This window comes from Bufo gargarizans, chromosome 5 (assembly GCF_014858855.1).
Source record: "Bufo gargarizans isolate SCDJY-AF-19 chromosome 5, ASM1485885v1, whole genome shotgun sequence".
In the NCBI taxonomy this organism is placed as follows: Eukaryota; Metazoa; Chordata; class Amphibia; order Anura; family Bufonidae; genus Bufo; species Bufo gargarizans.
This window is the reverse complement of record NC_058084.1, coordinates 399,800,148-399,814,639: the sequence shown is the minus strand read 5'-3', so window position 1 is coordinate 399,814,639 and position 14,492 is coordinate 399,800,148. Positions and strand designations below refer to the sequence as shown.

General features: G+C 41.3%; 1 protein-coding gene across 1 annotated transcript in view; it reads left to right on the top strand.

The window, feature by feature from the left end:
• Positions 1-10,185, top strand: part of PLCD1 (phospholipase C delta 1) — an 89,638-nt gene extending 79,453 nt beyond the window's left edge. The window contains exons 10-15 of the mRNA XM_044294154.1: positions 3,006-3,162; positions 4,085-4,201; positions 5,591-5,769; positions 6,299-6,431; positions 8,389-8,538; positions 8,824-10,185. Coding sequence (XP_044150089.1) covers positions 3,006-3,162; positions 4,085-4,201; positions 5,591-5,769; positions 6,299-6,431; positions 8,389-8,538; positions 8,824-8,918 — 831 coding nt within the window. The 3' untranslated portion in view covers positions 8,919-10,185. The remainder of the gene's footprint in view (positions 1-3,005; positions 3,163-4,084; positions 4,202-5,590; positions 5,770-6,298; positions 6,432-8,388; positions 8,539-8,823) is intronic.
• The last annotated feature ends 4,307 nt before the right edge of the window (positions 10,186-14,492 follow it).

The following is a 14,492-nucleotide window of genomic DNA, read 5'->3' as shown; positions in this document are numbered from 1 at the left end:
TACTTAGAGTATATGTATAGAATTATTCATTGTATAGGAGTACTGGAAGTAGATTGGTCCAGTTGCTTCTAGCGGTGCTGGTTGGAGGGTCTGTGAAGTCCCAAAAAGTGTGTGGTGGGGGGGTCAGCTTAGTGAAGTATAAATAACGAGGAGGAGCATAGTAGCATATAAGAATTGAATCTAGGTATTGGAAAGTAAGGAAGGGTAAAAAGATAGGGTATAAAGACATTTAACATTTATCATTTCCAGCTGTGGATTGTAGCCAGAAGTGTAGGCGTCACAGAGTTCAATAGATTATAATATATAATATTATTATAATATGATATTCTATTGTATTCTTTTAAACTCTGTGACGCCTACACTTCTGGCTACAATCTCAGCAGCCGGAAATGATAAATGTTAAATGTCTTTATACCCTATCTTTTTACCCTTCCTTACTTTCCAATACCTAGATTAAGTTCTTATATGCTACTATGCTCCTCCTCGTTATTTATACTTCACTAAGCTGACCCCCCCCCCCCCCCCCTTTTTTTGGGACTTCACAGACCCTCCAACCAGCACCGCTAGAAGCAACTGGACCAATCTACTTCCAGTACTCCTATACGATTCTCTATAGGGTCTATATGCGGTTTATATAGAGACTATGTGCAATTCTATATATCCCATGAATAATTCTATACATATACTCTAAGTACGACCTTTTGTACTCCCCTTTACCTATGCTGCAATGTAATGCAATATAATCATTGTCTATTCCAGTCACTATTACTAGTGCATTGCCAAATCGTGAACCTTTTTCATAATAATGTAACTGTTTGTCCACAATATATTTACTTTGTCTATTTTTATAATAGGCCGTGAACAAGTTCCGTGTTGGACCGAAACGTTGGCCAGTAATTACTATGCGGATGGATTTAAATAATGAAATGAAATAAATAAGAAATTACTACAAAATCTTTAGCGAGTGCTGTGGTTTCTACTATTACTCTTCCTAAAGCTGGCCACCCGACCAAACTAAATAATCAAACTAAATTGGTCACTCTGGCTGAGCTGCAGAGAACCTGTGTGCAGATAGGAGAAACTTCCAGGTTTCACTGCCGCATTCTTCCAATCTGGACTTTCTGACAGAGTAGCCAGAAAGAAGCCTCTGTTCAGTAAAGTTTGCAAAAAAGCACCTAAAGGCTACTTTCACACTTACGTTGTTAGTTCCGTCACCATTGAGTTACATTGTTTTCATTGCCGGATCAGTTTTTTTTTTAGTTTTTATGACAGGACACAAAACCAACCGCAGCTTGCAGCGGTCTTGTGTCCAGTCACAAAACGGAATGCTACAGGAACGGAAGACATCCTGAATGGATGTCTTTCCGTTCAGAATGCATTGGGACAAACGTAAACGTTTTTTCCCGGTATTGGGATCCACTGCCAGATCTCAATACCAGAAAACAACAACACAAGTGTGAAAGTAGCCTTAGACTGTGAGGAACAAGATTCTCTGGTCTGATGAAACAAAGATTGAACTTTTATGGCCTCAATTCTGAGTGTCATGTCTGGAGGAAACCAGGCACTACTCATCACCTACCCAATGCCATCCCTACAGTGAAGCATGGTGGTGGCAGCATCATGCCGTGGGGGTGTTTTTTCAATGTCTGTGACAGGTAGACTAGCCAGGATTGAGGGAAAGCTGAACGGAGCAAATTAAAGAGATATTTTCTTTTTTGAATCAGATAATTTTTATTAAAGGTTTTACATACAGCCAATTGTTCAGATACACCATACATTATATGACAATAGGATATCAATACAGTAAAATCAATCATACTTTATCCAAATCAGCATGTCAATGACACTGCATCAAAAAAAAAATCTTTATTAAATCTCCCAGTCTCCCCCCAACTCCCTCCCCCTCTCCGTGTGGTCATCTCCCTCGACATGGACAAAAATGCTCCAATTCTCTTACATCTTAGCTTCCAAATCCCCTTAGGACCATTCCATTCCAAATATGCATCAATCTCTGAGACTTCCCCCCAGGTCCAGCCAGCCACACCTGCCATTGCTTCTTAAATTTCTGTACAGTGCCTCTTTTAATATAGATGCCACTCTCCATGGATATCTGATCCAGAGTGCTTTGGACCTTAGATTGGGCCATAGGTTTACCTTCCAACAAGACAATGACTCTAAGCATACAGCCAAGACAACACAGGGGTGGCTTAAGGACAACTCTGTGAATGTCCTTGAGTGGCCCAGCCAGAGCCCTGACTTGAAGAACCCAATCAAACATCACTATAGAGACCTGAAAATGACTGACTGTCCACCGATGGTCCCCCACCACAACTGACAGAGCTTGAGAGGATCTGCAGAGCAAATGGCAAGAAATCCCTGAATCCAGGTGTGGAAACCTTGTGGCATCATACCCAAGAAGACTGGAGGCTGTAATCGCTGCCAAAGGTGCTGCAACTAAGTCCTGAGTAAAGGGTGTGAATACTTATGTCAATGCAAGATTTTAGTTTTTTCCTTTTTCAATAAATAAGCAAAGATTTTGAACATTCTGTTCATTATGGGGTGCTTAGTGAAGAATGATGAGAAAAAACTAGATTTTTTTTATTTATTTATTTATTTTAACACAAGGCTGCAACATAACAAAATGTGAAAAAAGTGAGAGGGACCAGAGATTTTCTGAATGCATTTTTTTGACATTCAGTGACTCACTGGTCCAGTCTAGAACTTACCAGCTTATAGAAACTCATCAGATTAGTTTGGCAGGACCGATCCTTCGTAAACCTGTTCTGATCCGGCATTATAAAATGATTTTCATCGAGATACTCGGCGATAGCATCTCTTAAAAACTCTCAGTGAGTACAGCATTGTTTAGGTAACAAATTCCCTTTAAACTTACAGGCCTATAGTTTCTTGAAGGAAAAGAAAAACATTGTTTTTAAACGTTATTTGATTTAACCTTTATAAAAGTATGGTGTTTTACTTCATATTTGAACTAAATTATATCCCAGGGTGCAAAGCTGAAACTTGCCAAGGAACTGTCTGATACAGTGATATACTGTAAGAGCGTGCACTTCCGTGGCTTTGAATTCGCAGCAGAGCATCAGTCATTCTATGAGATGTCCTCCCTGACTGAGAGCAAGGCTCTGAAGCTGGCCAACGACTCGGGTAAGGCTGCAAATCTCTGTTTACCTAGCTATTCTCATTCACATATTTGATTGCCTTGTATTAATCTTATTAACCAGTGGGTTCACTCTGACCATGTTGTCACTGCCATTCTCTGTTGTCAGCTAACAGTGTATGGTGGAAACAGCTCAGTGTGCGATCCTTCCCAACCTACCTTGGTGTGGTCTTATTTGGTTTGTAGTGCTACAATACTTTACTTAGGCTACTTTCACACTCACGTTCGGTGCTGACCCGTCTTGTATCTGCACAGACAGATCCGCACCGATAATGCAAACGCTTGTATCCGTTCAGAACGGATCCTTTTGCATTATTCTTTTTAAAAAAAAGTCTAAGTCAAAACTGATCCGTCCTGACGTACACTGAAAGTCAATGGGGGGACGGATCCGTTTTCAATTGCACCATATTGTGTCGGTGAAAACGGATCCGTCCCCATTGACTTACATTGTAAGTCAGGACGGATTTGTTTGGCTCTGCATCATCAGGCGGACACCAAGACGCTGCAAGCAGTGTTTTGGTGTCCGCCGCAAAAGTGGAACGGAGACCAAACGCAGACAAACTGATGCATTCTGAACGGATCCTTATCCATTCCGAATGCATTGGGGCTGAACTGATTGTGAGAGCCCTGAAACGGATCTCACAAGTGGACCCAGAAACGCCAGTGTGAAAGTAGCCTTAGCTGTTATTGAAAACTACTCCTAGCACCTGTCAGGTTTTCCCTTGTTTAGGATTATCATGTATGTGTCAGCTTCTTGCCACCCTCCCATTGAAATATCCTTTTGAACTGAAACCTGTATTGGACATAGGTTTGCATTTTGTACTAATTATGTAGGCAGTTTTGTCATTTGAAATTGGTTAATTGCAGATCCTTTTTAATCTTGCGTATTATGTTTCTCTTTCCAAAAAGGAAACGGTTTTATTCGCCATAACTCCAGGCAGCTGACCAGAATTTATCCTGACGGCATGAGAACAGACTCCTCCAACTACAGCGCTGTAGACATGTGGAATGTGGGATGTCAGATAGGTGGGTGCATCCTAGTGAAACCCCTGCATTTTCTTCAACAGAATCAAATAAATAGCCATGGCAAACCTCAATTTAACAGGTTGTTCAGCTTTGTGGACGTTTTCTGCAGACCCCATAGTAAGGTCGGTCCTGTGGTGGTAATCATACTTACCTGATCCCCGTAACTTGGTTCCAGATCCATTACTGCTCTGCAGGTCCCGGGTCTCCCTGCATCATCATCTGGTTTGACGCCAGGTCACTTGACCTCTTCAGCCATTGACTTGCCGCAAACTCACTCCCGTAGGGGGGGTTGCTTAAAAAAAAATGGAGTAGTATTTCTAGACAAAAGTTTTAGGTTTAAAGATGTGCCTAATTTAAAGGGGTTGTGCAGTGTCCTAATATTGGTGACCTGTCCTCAGGATAGGTCATGGAAAATCCTATTAAGAGGGTCGACTCCAGTCACTCCGCTGGGGTCACAGCTGTGTTGCGAGTTTACTGAAAAGTTTACTCGCATGCTGTCTCCTTGGTAGCAGTGGTGCAGTGTAAGTAAAGTTGAGGATAGGTCATCAATATTATGGCACTGCACAATCCCATGGGCCATTTGATAAATTTGGCCAGAGAATGCCAATGCAGACACAATCAAAACTGATTAAAGAAAATCACCTTCATAATAAATTCTCCCTCCCCAAATACCTAGGTCCCTAATCTGATACACTTAATTTATTTACATATAAAACTTATATTGGTGATATTGATTTTCTTTATTTATTTGTTTTTGGAAGTAGATTTGGTTTCTATGTGCTCGTCACATCTGATCTAGCTGCTGTTGAAATCCTATTAGTGACCCATCTGTATCTGTCGGGTGTGGTTTCAACAGCCATGTTTAGCCATGTTTGTGTTACATATTCTTGAAATATGTCTATGTGATGTTAAATACTTTTGTGTTAAAATACAAAAGTATTAAAGCAGTGATACCTAAAAAAAAAAAAAAAAAAAAAAAGCTTGATGATGTAGCCTCTGTGGTTAGCTAAAAAAAAGTATTACTTTCCTTTTACCTTGTGCCTTCGCGTTATTCTAAATTTATTATTTTTTGTCTTAATAAACCTACATATATTTTATGAGTGATTTTTCAATGGGGTTATTGGTTTTTCTTCTTTGGTTGGTTCCAGCTAAAAAAAAGTATCACTGCTATAATACTTTTGCCTTTTTTAACACAAAAGTATTTAGCATCACTGGCTAACACAATACCACACTATTTTGGCTATACATGATGAGATAAGTCTAAAAACCTTTATCCAACACCTCTGTAACAAAATGCCTCCAACCTAGTACTGATTCTCTTTTATGTGAAGTTATGAAATAATCCTTCACTTATTAACATGATGTTCTTGATTGATTTATTTATTTTAGTGGCTTTGAATTTCCAGACCCCATGTACAGAGATGGATGTCTATCAAGGCAAATTCCATGACAATGGCTTTTGTGGCTATGTTCTTAAACCATCATTCCTCCAATATCGGCAGTCTAACTTTAATCCAAAGTCCATTAAGGATGGAGAGTGGTGGACTCCAAAGCATCTCCAAATCATGGTTGCGTATTTATTTTTATTTTTTTTAATTAATATATACAACATATGCTCTAGAGTTCATTGTAACATACTGTACTTAAGGGCTGTAGCGGTCTTGGGTTCAATTTTACTTTCCTAAAGTTTGTCTACTTGAGCAAGATTGCGTTTAAAATATATATAGTTTATGGATAGAGATGAGCGAACTTCTGTTTTAAGTTCGGCGTCTAAAGTTCGGGTTTGGATTAGCGGAGAATCCCGATCTGGAACCGGATATGGATTCCGACTTCCGTTGTGGTCCGTGGTAGCGGAATCAATAATCGGCCATTATTGATTCCGCTACCACGGACCACAACGGAAGTCGGAATCCATATCCGGTTCCAGATCGGGATTCTCCGCTAATCCAAACCCGAACTTTAGACGCCGAACTTAAAACAGAAGTTCGCTCATCTCTATTTATGGACCTTTCACATTTTAACTAGTGTTCTCCTTAAAGTTTATTGTCATTTAGTGTAATTACACATTACTAACATGTCAACATGATGTATATTTAGATAATTTCTGGACAGCAGCTGCCAAAACTGAGCAAGAAGAAGAGCTCAATAGTGGACCCCTTTGTGTCTGTGGAGATCTTTGGAGTAGCACGGGACAGAGAGAAGAAGCTCACAAAGGTTGTTGAGAACAATGGTAAGAATGACCAGATTAAAATTATATGCATTAAATCTGGTAGCTATTGTTATTTTCTGTTAGCTCACTGCTAACCACATAAAGGGAACAAGTCTTACTGCGGTCAGAAAGAAATACTGACGGGCTCGTTAAATAAATTACATTTTACTCTGAAATGCTGTGGTGTGTTAGCAAAAAATTTGTTTTAAAGAGTCTGTCAGCAGTTTTGATCATGCAGAACTGCTGACAGTGATAGGTAGCGACTGTGGAGCGCAATACAAACATGTCTTTTTTATGAAGCTTTTATTATAAGGAATATGTGAATGTAAAATTTTATTCTGCCAGGCACTGCTCCTACAAATGCACTGGAGGTGGTGCTACTTTCACACCTGCGTTAGGTGCGGATCCGCACCTATAAATGCAAACGATGGTATCCGTTCAGTACGGATCCGTCTGCATAACTTAGTCAAAAAAGTCTAAGGCCTCCTGCACACGACCATATGGCTTTTTCAGTGTTTTGCGGTCCGTTTTTCACGGATCCGTTGTTCCGTTTTTTGTTTCCGTTGTGTTTCCATTTCTGTTCGGTTTTTCCGTATGGCGTATACAGTAATTACATAGATAAAATTGGGCTGGGCATAACATTTTCAATAGATGGTTCCGCAAAAAACGGAATGGAAACGGAAGACATACAGATGCATTTCCGTATGTGTTCCGTTTTTTTGAGGACCCATTGACTTGAATGGAGCCACGGAACGTAATTTGCGGGCAATAATAGGACATGTTCTATCTTTGAACGGAAAAACGGAATGCATACGGAGTACATTCCGTTTTTTTTGCGGAACCATTGAAATGAATGGTTCCACATACGGAACGCAAAAAAAAACGACCAGTAAACGGGGGGAAAAAACGGTCGTGTGCAGGAGGCCTAAGTCTAAGGCTCCATTCACACGTCCGTGGTGTGTTGCAGACCTGCAAATTGCGGATCTGCAACACACCTGCCCGGCACCCCTATAGAAATGCCTATTCTTTTCCGCAAGCTGCGGACAAGAATAGGACATGTTCTATCTTTTGCGGACCTGAAGATCGGGGCCGAGCTCCGCAAATGCGGATGCTGACAGCACACTGTGTGCTGTCCGCATCCATTCCGTCCCCATAGAAAATGAATGGGTCAGCACTCGTTCCGCAAAATTGCAGAACGAATGCGGACCCATTTGCGGACGTGTGAATGGAGCCTAAGTGTAATTCAAACGGATCCGTCCTGACTTTCAATGTAAAGTCAATAGGGGACGGATCCGTTTACAATTGCACCATATTGTGTCAATGTAAACGGATCTGTCCCCATTGACTTAGATTGTAAGTCAGGACGGATCCGTTTGGCTCCGCATCGCCAGGCAGACACCAAAACGCTGCAAGCAGCGTTTTGGTGTCCGCCTCCTGAGCGGAACAGAGCCAAATTGATGCATTCTGAACGGATCCTTATCCATTCAAAATGCACTGGGGCTAAACTGATCCGTTTGGGGCCGCTTGTGAGAGCCTTGAAACGGATCTCACAGGCAGACCCTGAAACGGGAGTGTGAAAGTAGCCTAAGGCCTTAGTTTCAAGAACACTCTGCACTGAGCTGCTTCACAACTGTTCCCTTCTGCATTGAGTGACAGCTTTCAGGGTCTTCTTGTTGGATGCCACAGTTGTCACTATGAAGCAGCTCAATGCAGAGAACATTGCACAGTGAAGCTCCACCTCCTGAGCACTTGCAGGAGCAGAACCTGGCAGATTCTAAGTTCATATTCACACTACTCCTGATAAAATCCTACAAAAGCTATTTTTGTTCTCTCCTTGGCTCCTACCTAGCGCTGTCAGCAGTTTTTACCATGCAAATCCCTTTAAAAGAGCTAGGCAGCTACCACCTGACTACTCCCCACCCCTTTATTGATAGTTCTCTCCATTTGTAGTTTTAATTTAAAGTTTGATTTGTTTCAGGGTTTAACCCCACGTGGAATGAACATTTTCAGTTTGAAATCGATGTTCCAGCCCTTACCTTGGTGAGATTTCTGGTGGAGGATTATGACGCTTCATCACGGAATGACTTTGTGGGACAATACACAATTCCTCTGTCCAGTTTACAGCTAGGTAAAAAACAACCTGTAACTTATATATGTACTTTCTGAATACATCCTGATTATGTACTATAATGGCCAGTGAATGTTAGACTCAGGTCTGAAATAAGGGCATAGCAGTATTTACTGTTCTATCTACCGCTGTATCTTCCTGCAGACTCATTGGAGGTTCTCACTGTCTATCGGCTTCTTTGGGACACTGTTGTTGTGTTTGTTAGTCTGTACATATTGAAGCTGGGATACGACAAATATTTCCAGCTATATAATGCCTAGTTATAATTCTCTTTTTGATTTGCAGGTTATCGGCACATACACCTTTTGGATAGGAACGGAAATCTGCTTCCCTCTGCCAGTTTGTTTGTGCACGTCATGCTCCAAGAAAGCAAAGGCTGAAATGTTTACAATGTTTTATAGTTTTATTCTTTTTTTAAGAACTTTTTTAGTTGCCATTTTTTAGGTCAGAGATGGTTTTCATAGGTTTCCTGATCAGATGTTAGGATGTTCTCTGACCCTCACCAAAAATGTTATGATTATTTTAATTCAGTTTTATGTTTTTAAACTCATTCAGAGTTTTTAGATTTTTTTTTAGGATGTCTGCTATATTTCCTAATGGATATATGCCGTAATGTGGTTCAACCTCTTTTGCATGTGAATTGAAAGGGAGCCCAAACTAGCACTGTTGTGCCTTCCTCTAAGTGGTTTTCCCACTATAGACATAAATGGCTTATTGAATGGATATGCCATAAATGCCTGAGACGAGGCTGTACGTGAACACAGACGTTCTTCGATTTTAATATGTGGATTTTTCAGGATCAGTTGTTCATACTCAGTCAATAAGCCATTTTTTTGTTGTTGTGGAAAACACCTTTACTCCCCTCATGTGTAGTGCAAATGCAAAAAGTATTCACCACTTTGATTGCATTCTGTAACTTTGTATTGGCAATCACATTTTCTAAATTCTTGTAGAATACAAGTTGTGGTTACTCATATATGACCCATAAGTACCGTATAGTGACAATTCCTATAGCTCAGGTATCCTGATAAACTCAGGTAGTCTGAAAGCCTTAGAATAGCACTACTAAATGTGACAGGAGAAACCTGTAGTCTTACGGGCCTTATTTTTTTATGTGGACGTCTGACCTCCCCTAACACGGGGCACTATACCAGCACTGATCTGGATGGTAGTCTATAAATTCTTATATCACCAATATAATATGCTGGAATGCAGCCACATTATGGATGACCAGACTTGTCTACTTTGTCATAGAAACTCTTTACATGATTCTTTAACCCCATTCACACAGTGGACCTTATTGGTGGCTGAAGGCTTGGCGTGACAGTAAATTCATAATTACAATGCGAGTTTGTATACAAATTACCATAATTTACACTATTTGTTATTTTGACTATGTATCTATATAGGGTTTAGAGCCTGCCTATGTGCTAAAGGAAACCTGTCATGTTGAACATGGTGTCTGAGCTAGAGGCAGTATGTTATAGGGCAGGAGAAGCTGACCAGATGGATATATAAGTTTGTGGGGAAAGATTCAGTATGTCTTGTATTTCATTAACTTAAAGGGGTTGTCTCACTTCAGCAAATAGCATTTATTATGTAAAGAAAGTTGGTGCAAGGCACTTACTAATGTATTGTTATTATCCATGTTGCCTCCTTCACTGACTGTATTTATTTTTACATTGCAATATACACTGCTCGTTTCCATGGATGCGACCACCCTGCAATCAATCAGCGGCGGTCGTGCTTGCACACTATAGAAAAAAGGACTAGCCCATACATACTCTCGTGGTCTCGGCCACCAGAAAGGCCAGCCTCTTTTCCTATAGTGTGTAAGCACGACCACCGCTGATGGATTGCAGGGTGGTCGCAACCATGGAAACGATCGGCGTGTAAGGCAATGGAAAAATGAATCAAGCCAGCAAAGGAAGCAATATGGATAATATTACATTAGTAAGTAAGTAAGTGTATTAACTTTCTCTACATGATAAATGTCACTTGCTGATGTGAGACAACCCTTTTAAGTTCCTGTTCATTCTGAGCTTTGAAGTCCAGGAGACCGGTCCTATCAGTGATTGACAGCCATCTGTGTATGCACAGTCATAGAGGGAAGGCTGTGAATAGTACCGTCTGATAGGACCGTCTCCTGGACTTCAAAGCCCAGAATGAGCAGGAATATAAATTTATAAATTACATGTTTTACTGAATATTTTCCATAACACTCTATATCAATCTGCTCAGCTCCTCCTGCTCTATAACCTGCAGATCAGACACCATGTTCAATGTGACAGGTTCCCTTTAATCTGCAACCCCTCTCTCCATGTAAAATTGAGGACATTTTCCTTGTAATATAAATGACCAAACAAACTGACTCCTTCCTTCAGTCACCTCTGGTATTGGCACATACTGTACTACATACTGTAGGGTGATCTTTATAATGCACTACATGCTGTGATTTATTATAATTTAGTAATGCACACTCTTTACAGTAAACTACCGACACTGAATTTTGTGCCAATGTCTTCTCAGTTTGATAACTATTTAATCCATTTTCCATGGGCCAAGTACTATTGGCACAGACATAATGCAATCTTTGCAGCATTACCCAAATATGTCTGCGATCTATAATGCCAAGTTCAGCTATTACACTTTTTTTTGTGAGCACAGGGTTCACCAATATTGGACTCATGAATATATTACATGTGATTCATTTTGCCTGTTTTTTTACACTACTGCATCCATCTTTTATATAACTATCGCTGCCCATAGATCCTACTGCGGCTAGAATTATTTATATGTAAAAACTGCTTTTTGTATAATATTACCACCATTTAAACAGTTTTTGACCTATGGTCCAACTAAACAGGGAAGCTGAGGTATGGTTTCAGCAGGGAAGTGTATAATCTATATGGTTTACCTCATCTAGTACGTGCCTTTATAAATTATTTTGACATCAATAAGTTGCTAAGTATAGTTTATTGTGTTAACTTGTTGTATATGCCAGAAAATGTGCAATCTTTTATGTTATTGTCATCATATCTTTTATAGCAATTTTAAATTCCATTTTTAGAGCTGGATTTCCTTCTCTGTCCCAGGAAATGTATACATAAGCAATGAAACGTTGGCCTTAAACATATGGGACATGTTTCACAAATAAATGTATTCAGCCTCTTTCCTATTTTTGGGTGTGTTTTCTTTTACCTGTCAGAGGGTGATTATTTTTTTTGAATACACTAAAGGGTTTTCCAGGACCAACATATTGATGACCCGTCGACAGGTGGTCAATATGAAATCGGTTGGGGCCTGACACCCCTTCGAACCGTTGCAGCTGCAGATTCTGGAAGTAAACAGTGTACAGAGCTGGAACAACACCATGTAGTGTCTTCTTGGCAGCTGAAGGCATCTGTGTGGTCGCATGTTCATATGTGCCTGCAGTGCTGAAAAAAATGAAGTTTTAATATATGCAAATGAGCCTCTAGGGACAACTTGGGCGTTATCAGTTACACCTAGATGCTCCTCCTTCGCTGCAACTGCCGCCCCCTCTGCACTTTGATTGACAGGTTAGGTGTGATCACATTTACACTGCCTGCCCCTATCAAGCAAAGCTTAGAGGACATGGCAGTTGCAGAGAGAGCAGAGCCTGTAGGTGTAACGGCAACGCCGCCTTTGCTCCGAGAGGCTCATTTACATATATGAAACCTTCATTTTTCTAAGCAATGCCGGTGCATATGAACGTGGGACCAATAGAGATGCCTTTAACTGCAAAACGCACGTGCAACAGGTTAGCCAATTTCATAGGTATAAATCTGCTGACTGATGCCCTTTAATATAAATGTTACCGTATTTTTCGCTTTATAACACGCATCCGATGATAAGACGCACCCCAGGTTTAAGAGGAGGAAAATAAGAACCAAATTTTTTTCATCAGACCTCATATCAGATCCCCAAAATATCAGGGCATCAGATCAGACCCCCATATCAGGACATCACATCAGCCCTCCATGTCAGACCCCCATCAGACCTCAGATCAGCTGTGATTTACATATACAGTGCTGTTATGAGCGATGTGATTTACATATACAGTGCTGTTATGAGCGATGTGATTTACATATACAGTGCTGTTATGAGCGATGTGATTTACATATACAGTGCTGTTATGAGCGATGTGATTTACATATACAGTGCTGTTATGAGCGATGTGATTTACATATACAGTGCTGTATGAGCGATGTGATTTACATATACAGTGCTGTTATGAGCGATGTGATTTACATATACAGTGCTGTTATGAGCGATGTGATTTACATATACAGTGCTGTTATGAGCGATGTGATTTACATATACAGTGCTGTTATGAGCGATGTGATTTACATATACAGTGCTGTTATGAGCGATGTGATTTACATATACAGTGCTGTTATGAGCGATGTGATTGTGATTTACATATACAGTGCTGTTATGAGCGATGTGATTTACATATACAGTGCTGTTATGAGCGATGTGATTTACATATACAGTGCTGTTATGAGCGATGTGATTTACATATACAGTGCTGTTATGAGCGATGTGATTTGCATATACAGTGCTGTTATGAGCGATGTGATTTACATATACAGTGCTGTTATGAGCGATGTGATTTACATATACAGTGCTGTTATGAGCGATGTGATTTACATATACAGTGCTGTTATGAGCGATGTGATTTGCATATACAGTGCTGTTATGAGCGATGTGATTTACATATACAGTGCTGTTATGAGCGATGTGATTTGCATATACAGTGCTGTTACCAGATACCAGAAGTGCAGCACTGACAGATCAGGAAGTCAGGACCTGCTTAGAAGGGATCTTTGCCCTTTACCATGCAGCTTATAGTCACGACCACGGCTGAGGAGTGTGTGGCGGAGGTCAAGGTTATGGGCTGCTCCGTCCATCACCCTGGAGCTCACAGAGCGGATGCAGGGGGAGGAGGGCGCTGTGGAGGGTGTGAGGTTAATTAATTCAGCCGGCCTAGTCCATGGCACTGGAGACAGATTACCAGGCCGAACAAATTAAGCTCCCACCAGCTGACGCGCTGCGGCTCCGGTACCTGCAGGTGCTCCTGGAAGCGGATGGGTAGTATCTGAGCCATGGCAGCTGTGCTGCTTCTCTCTTCACCCTGGGATGTCGCCTCTCGCAAGCTGCCTCTCTCTTTGTCTCAGGGATTGAGGATAGTAGTAAGGTGTCCTCAGCGCACCGCCTGTCCAGGAGAGGGTGTCCTCTGGCTGTTCCTCGCTGACTATCGGGCAGGAGCCACAATGGCGGAAACGGGGTCACCAGTGAAGTGCCGGCCCCAGCAAGGAAGACCGGGGAAGGTGAGCACTACAACTCCCAGCATGCCCGAACAGCCTACAGCTAGCCTATAGCAGGGCATTGTGGGAGTTGTAGTTTTGCAACAGCCGGAGGGCCACAGGTTGAGCATGGGTGTGGCTTACAGTCTTGCTTTGTTCACATTGCAGTAGTTGTCCTGCTATGCGGTTGTGTGGAAGCTTGGCTGTGAGCTGGATTTCATCACCTTTAGACCTTGTTCACACCAAAAAGAGGTAGCGTAGGTGTAGGACCCCTTGCCATGCTGAGGACCGTGACGTGGTGCATGATGGGCTCCGATATCTTCCTGACAGGAATATATTGGCAAAAGTCTCAGCTTTTAATATCTACTTGTATGACTAGCCAGTATAGTCAGTGGTATATCCGTTTGGTGCAATGTTTTTGTGATATATGATTGTATTTTCATCCGCACAATGCTTTGTTGTGTATGGGATGCCTTAGTGGTGCATGTGGACCGCGCCGACATCCACCATTGTATGCATTTTTTGCTGGGGATAGTAGTCTGCTGCAGTCCACATGCGGTGGGACTGCTCCCCCAATGTAAAACACGCTACAGTGTTAGGGGTTTGAACAGTTCCTCCATGTTT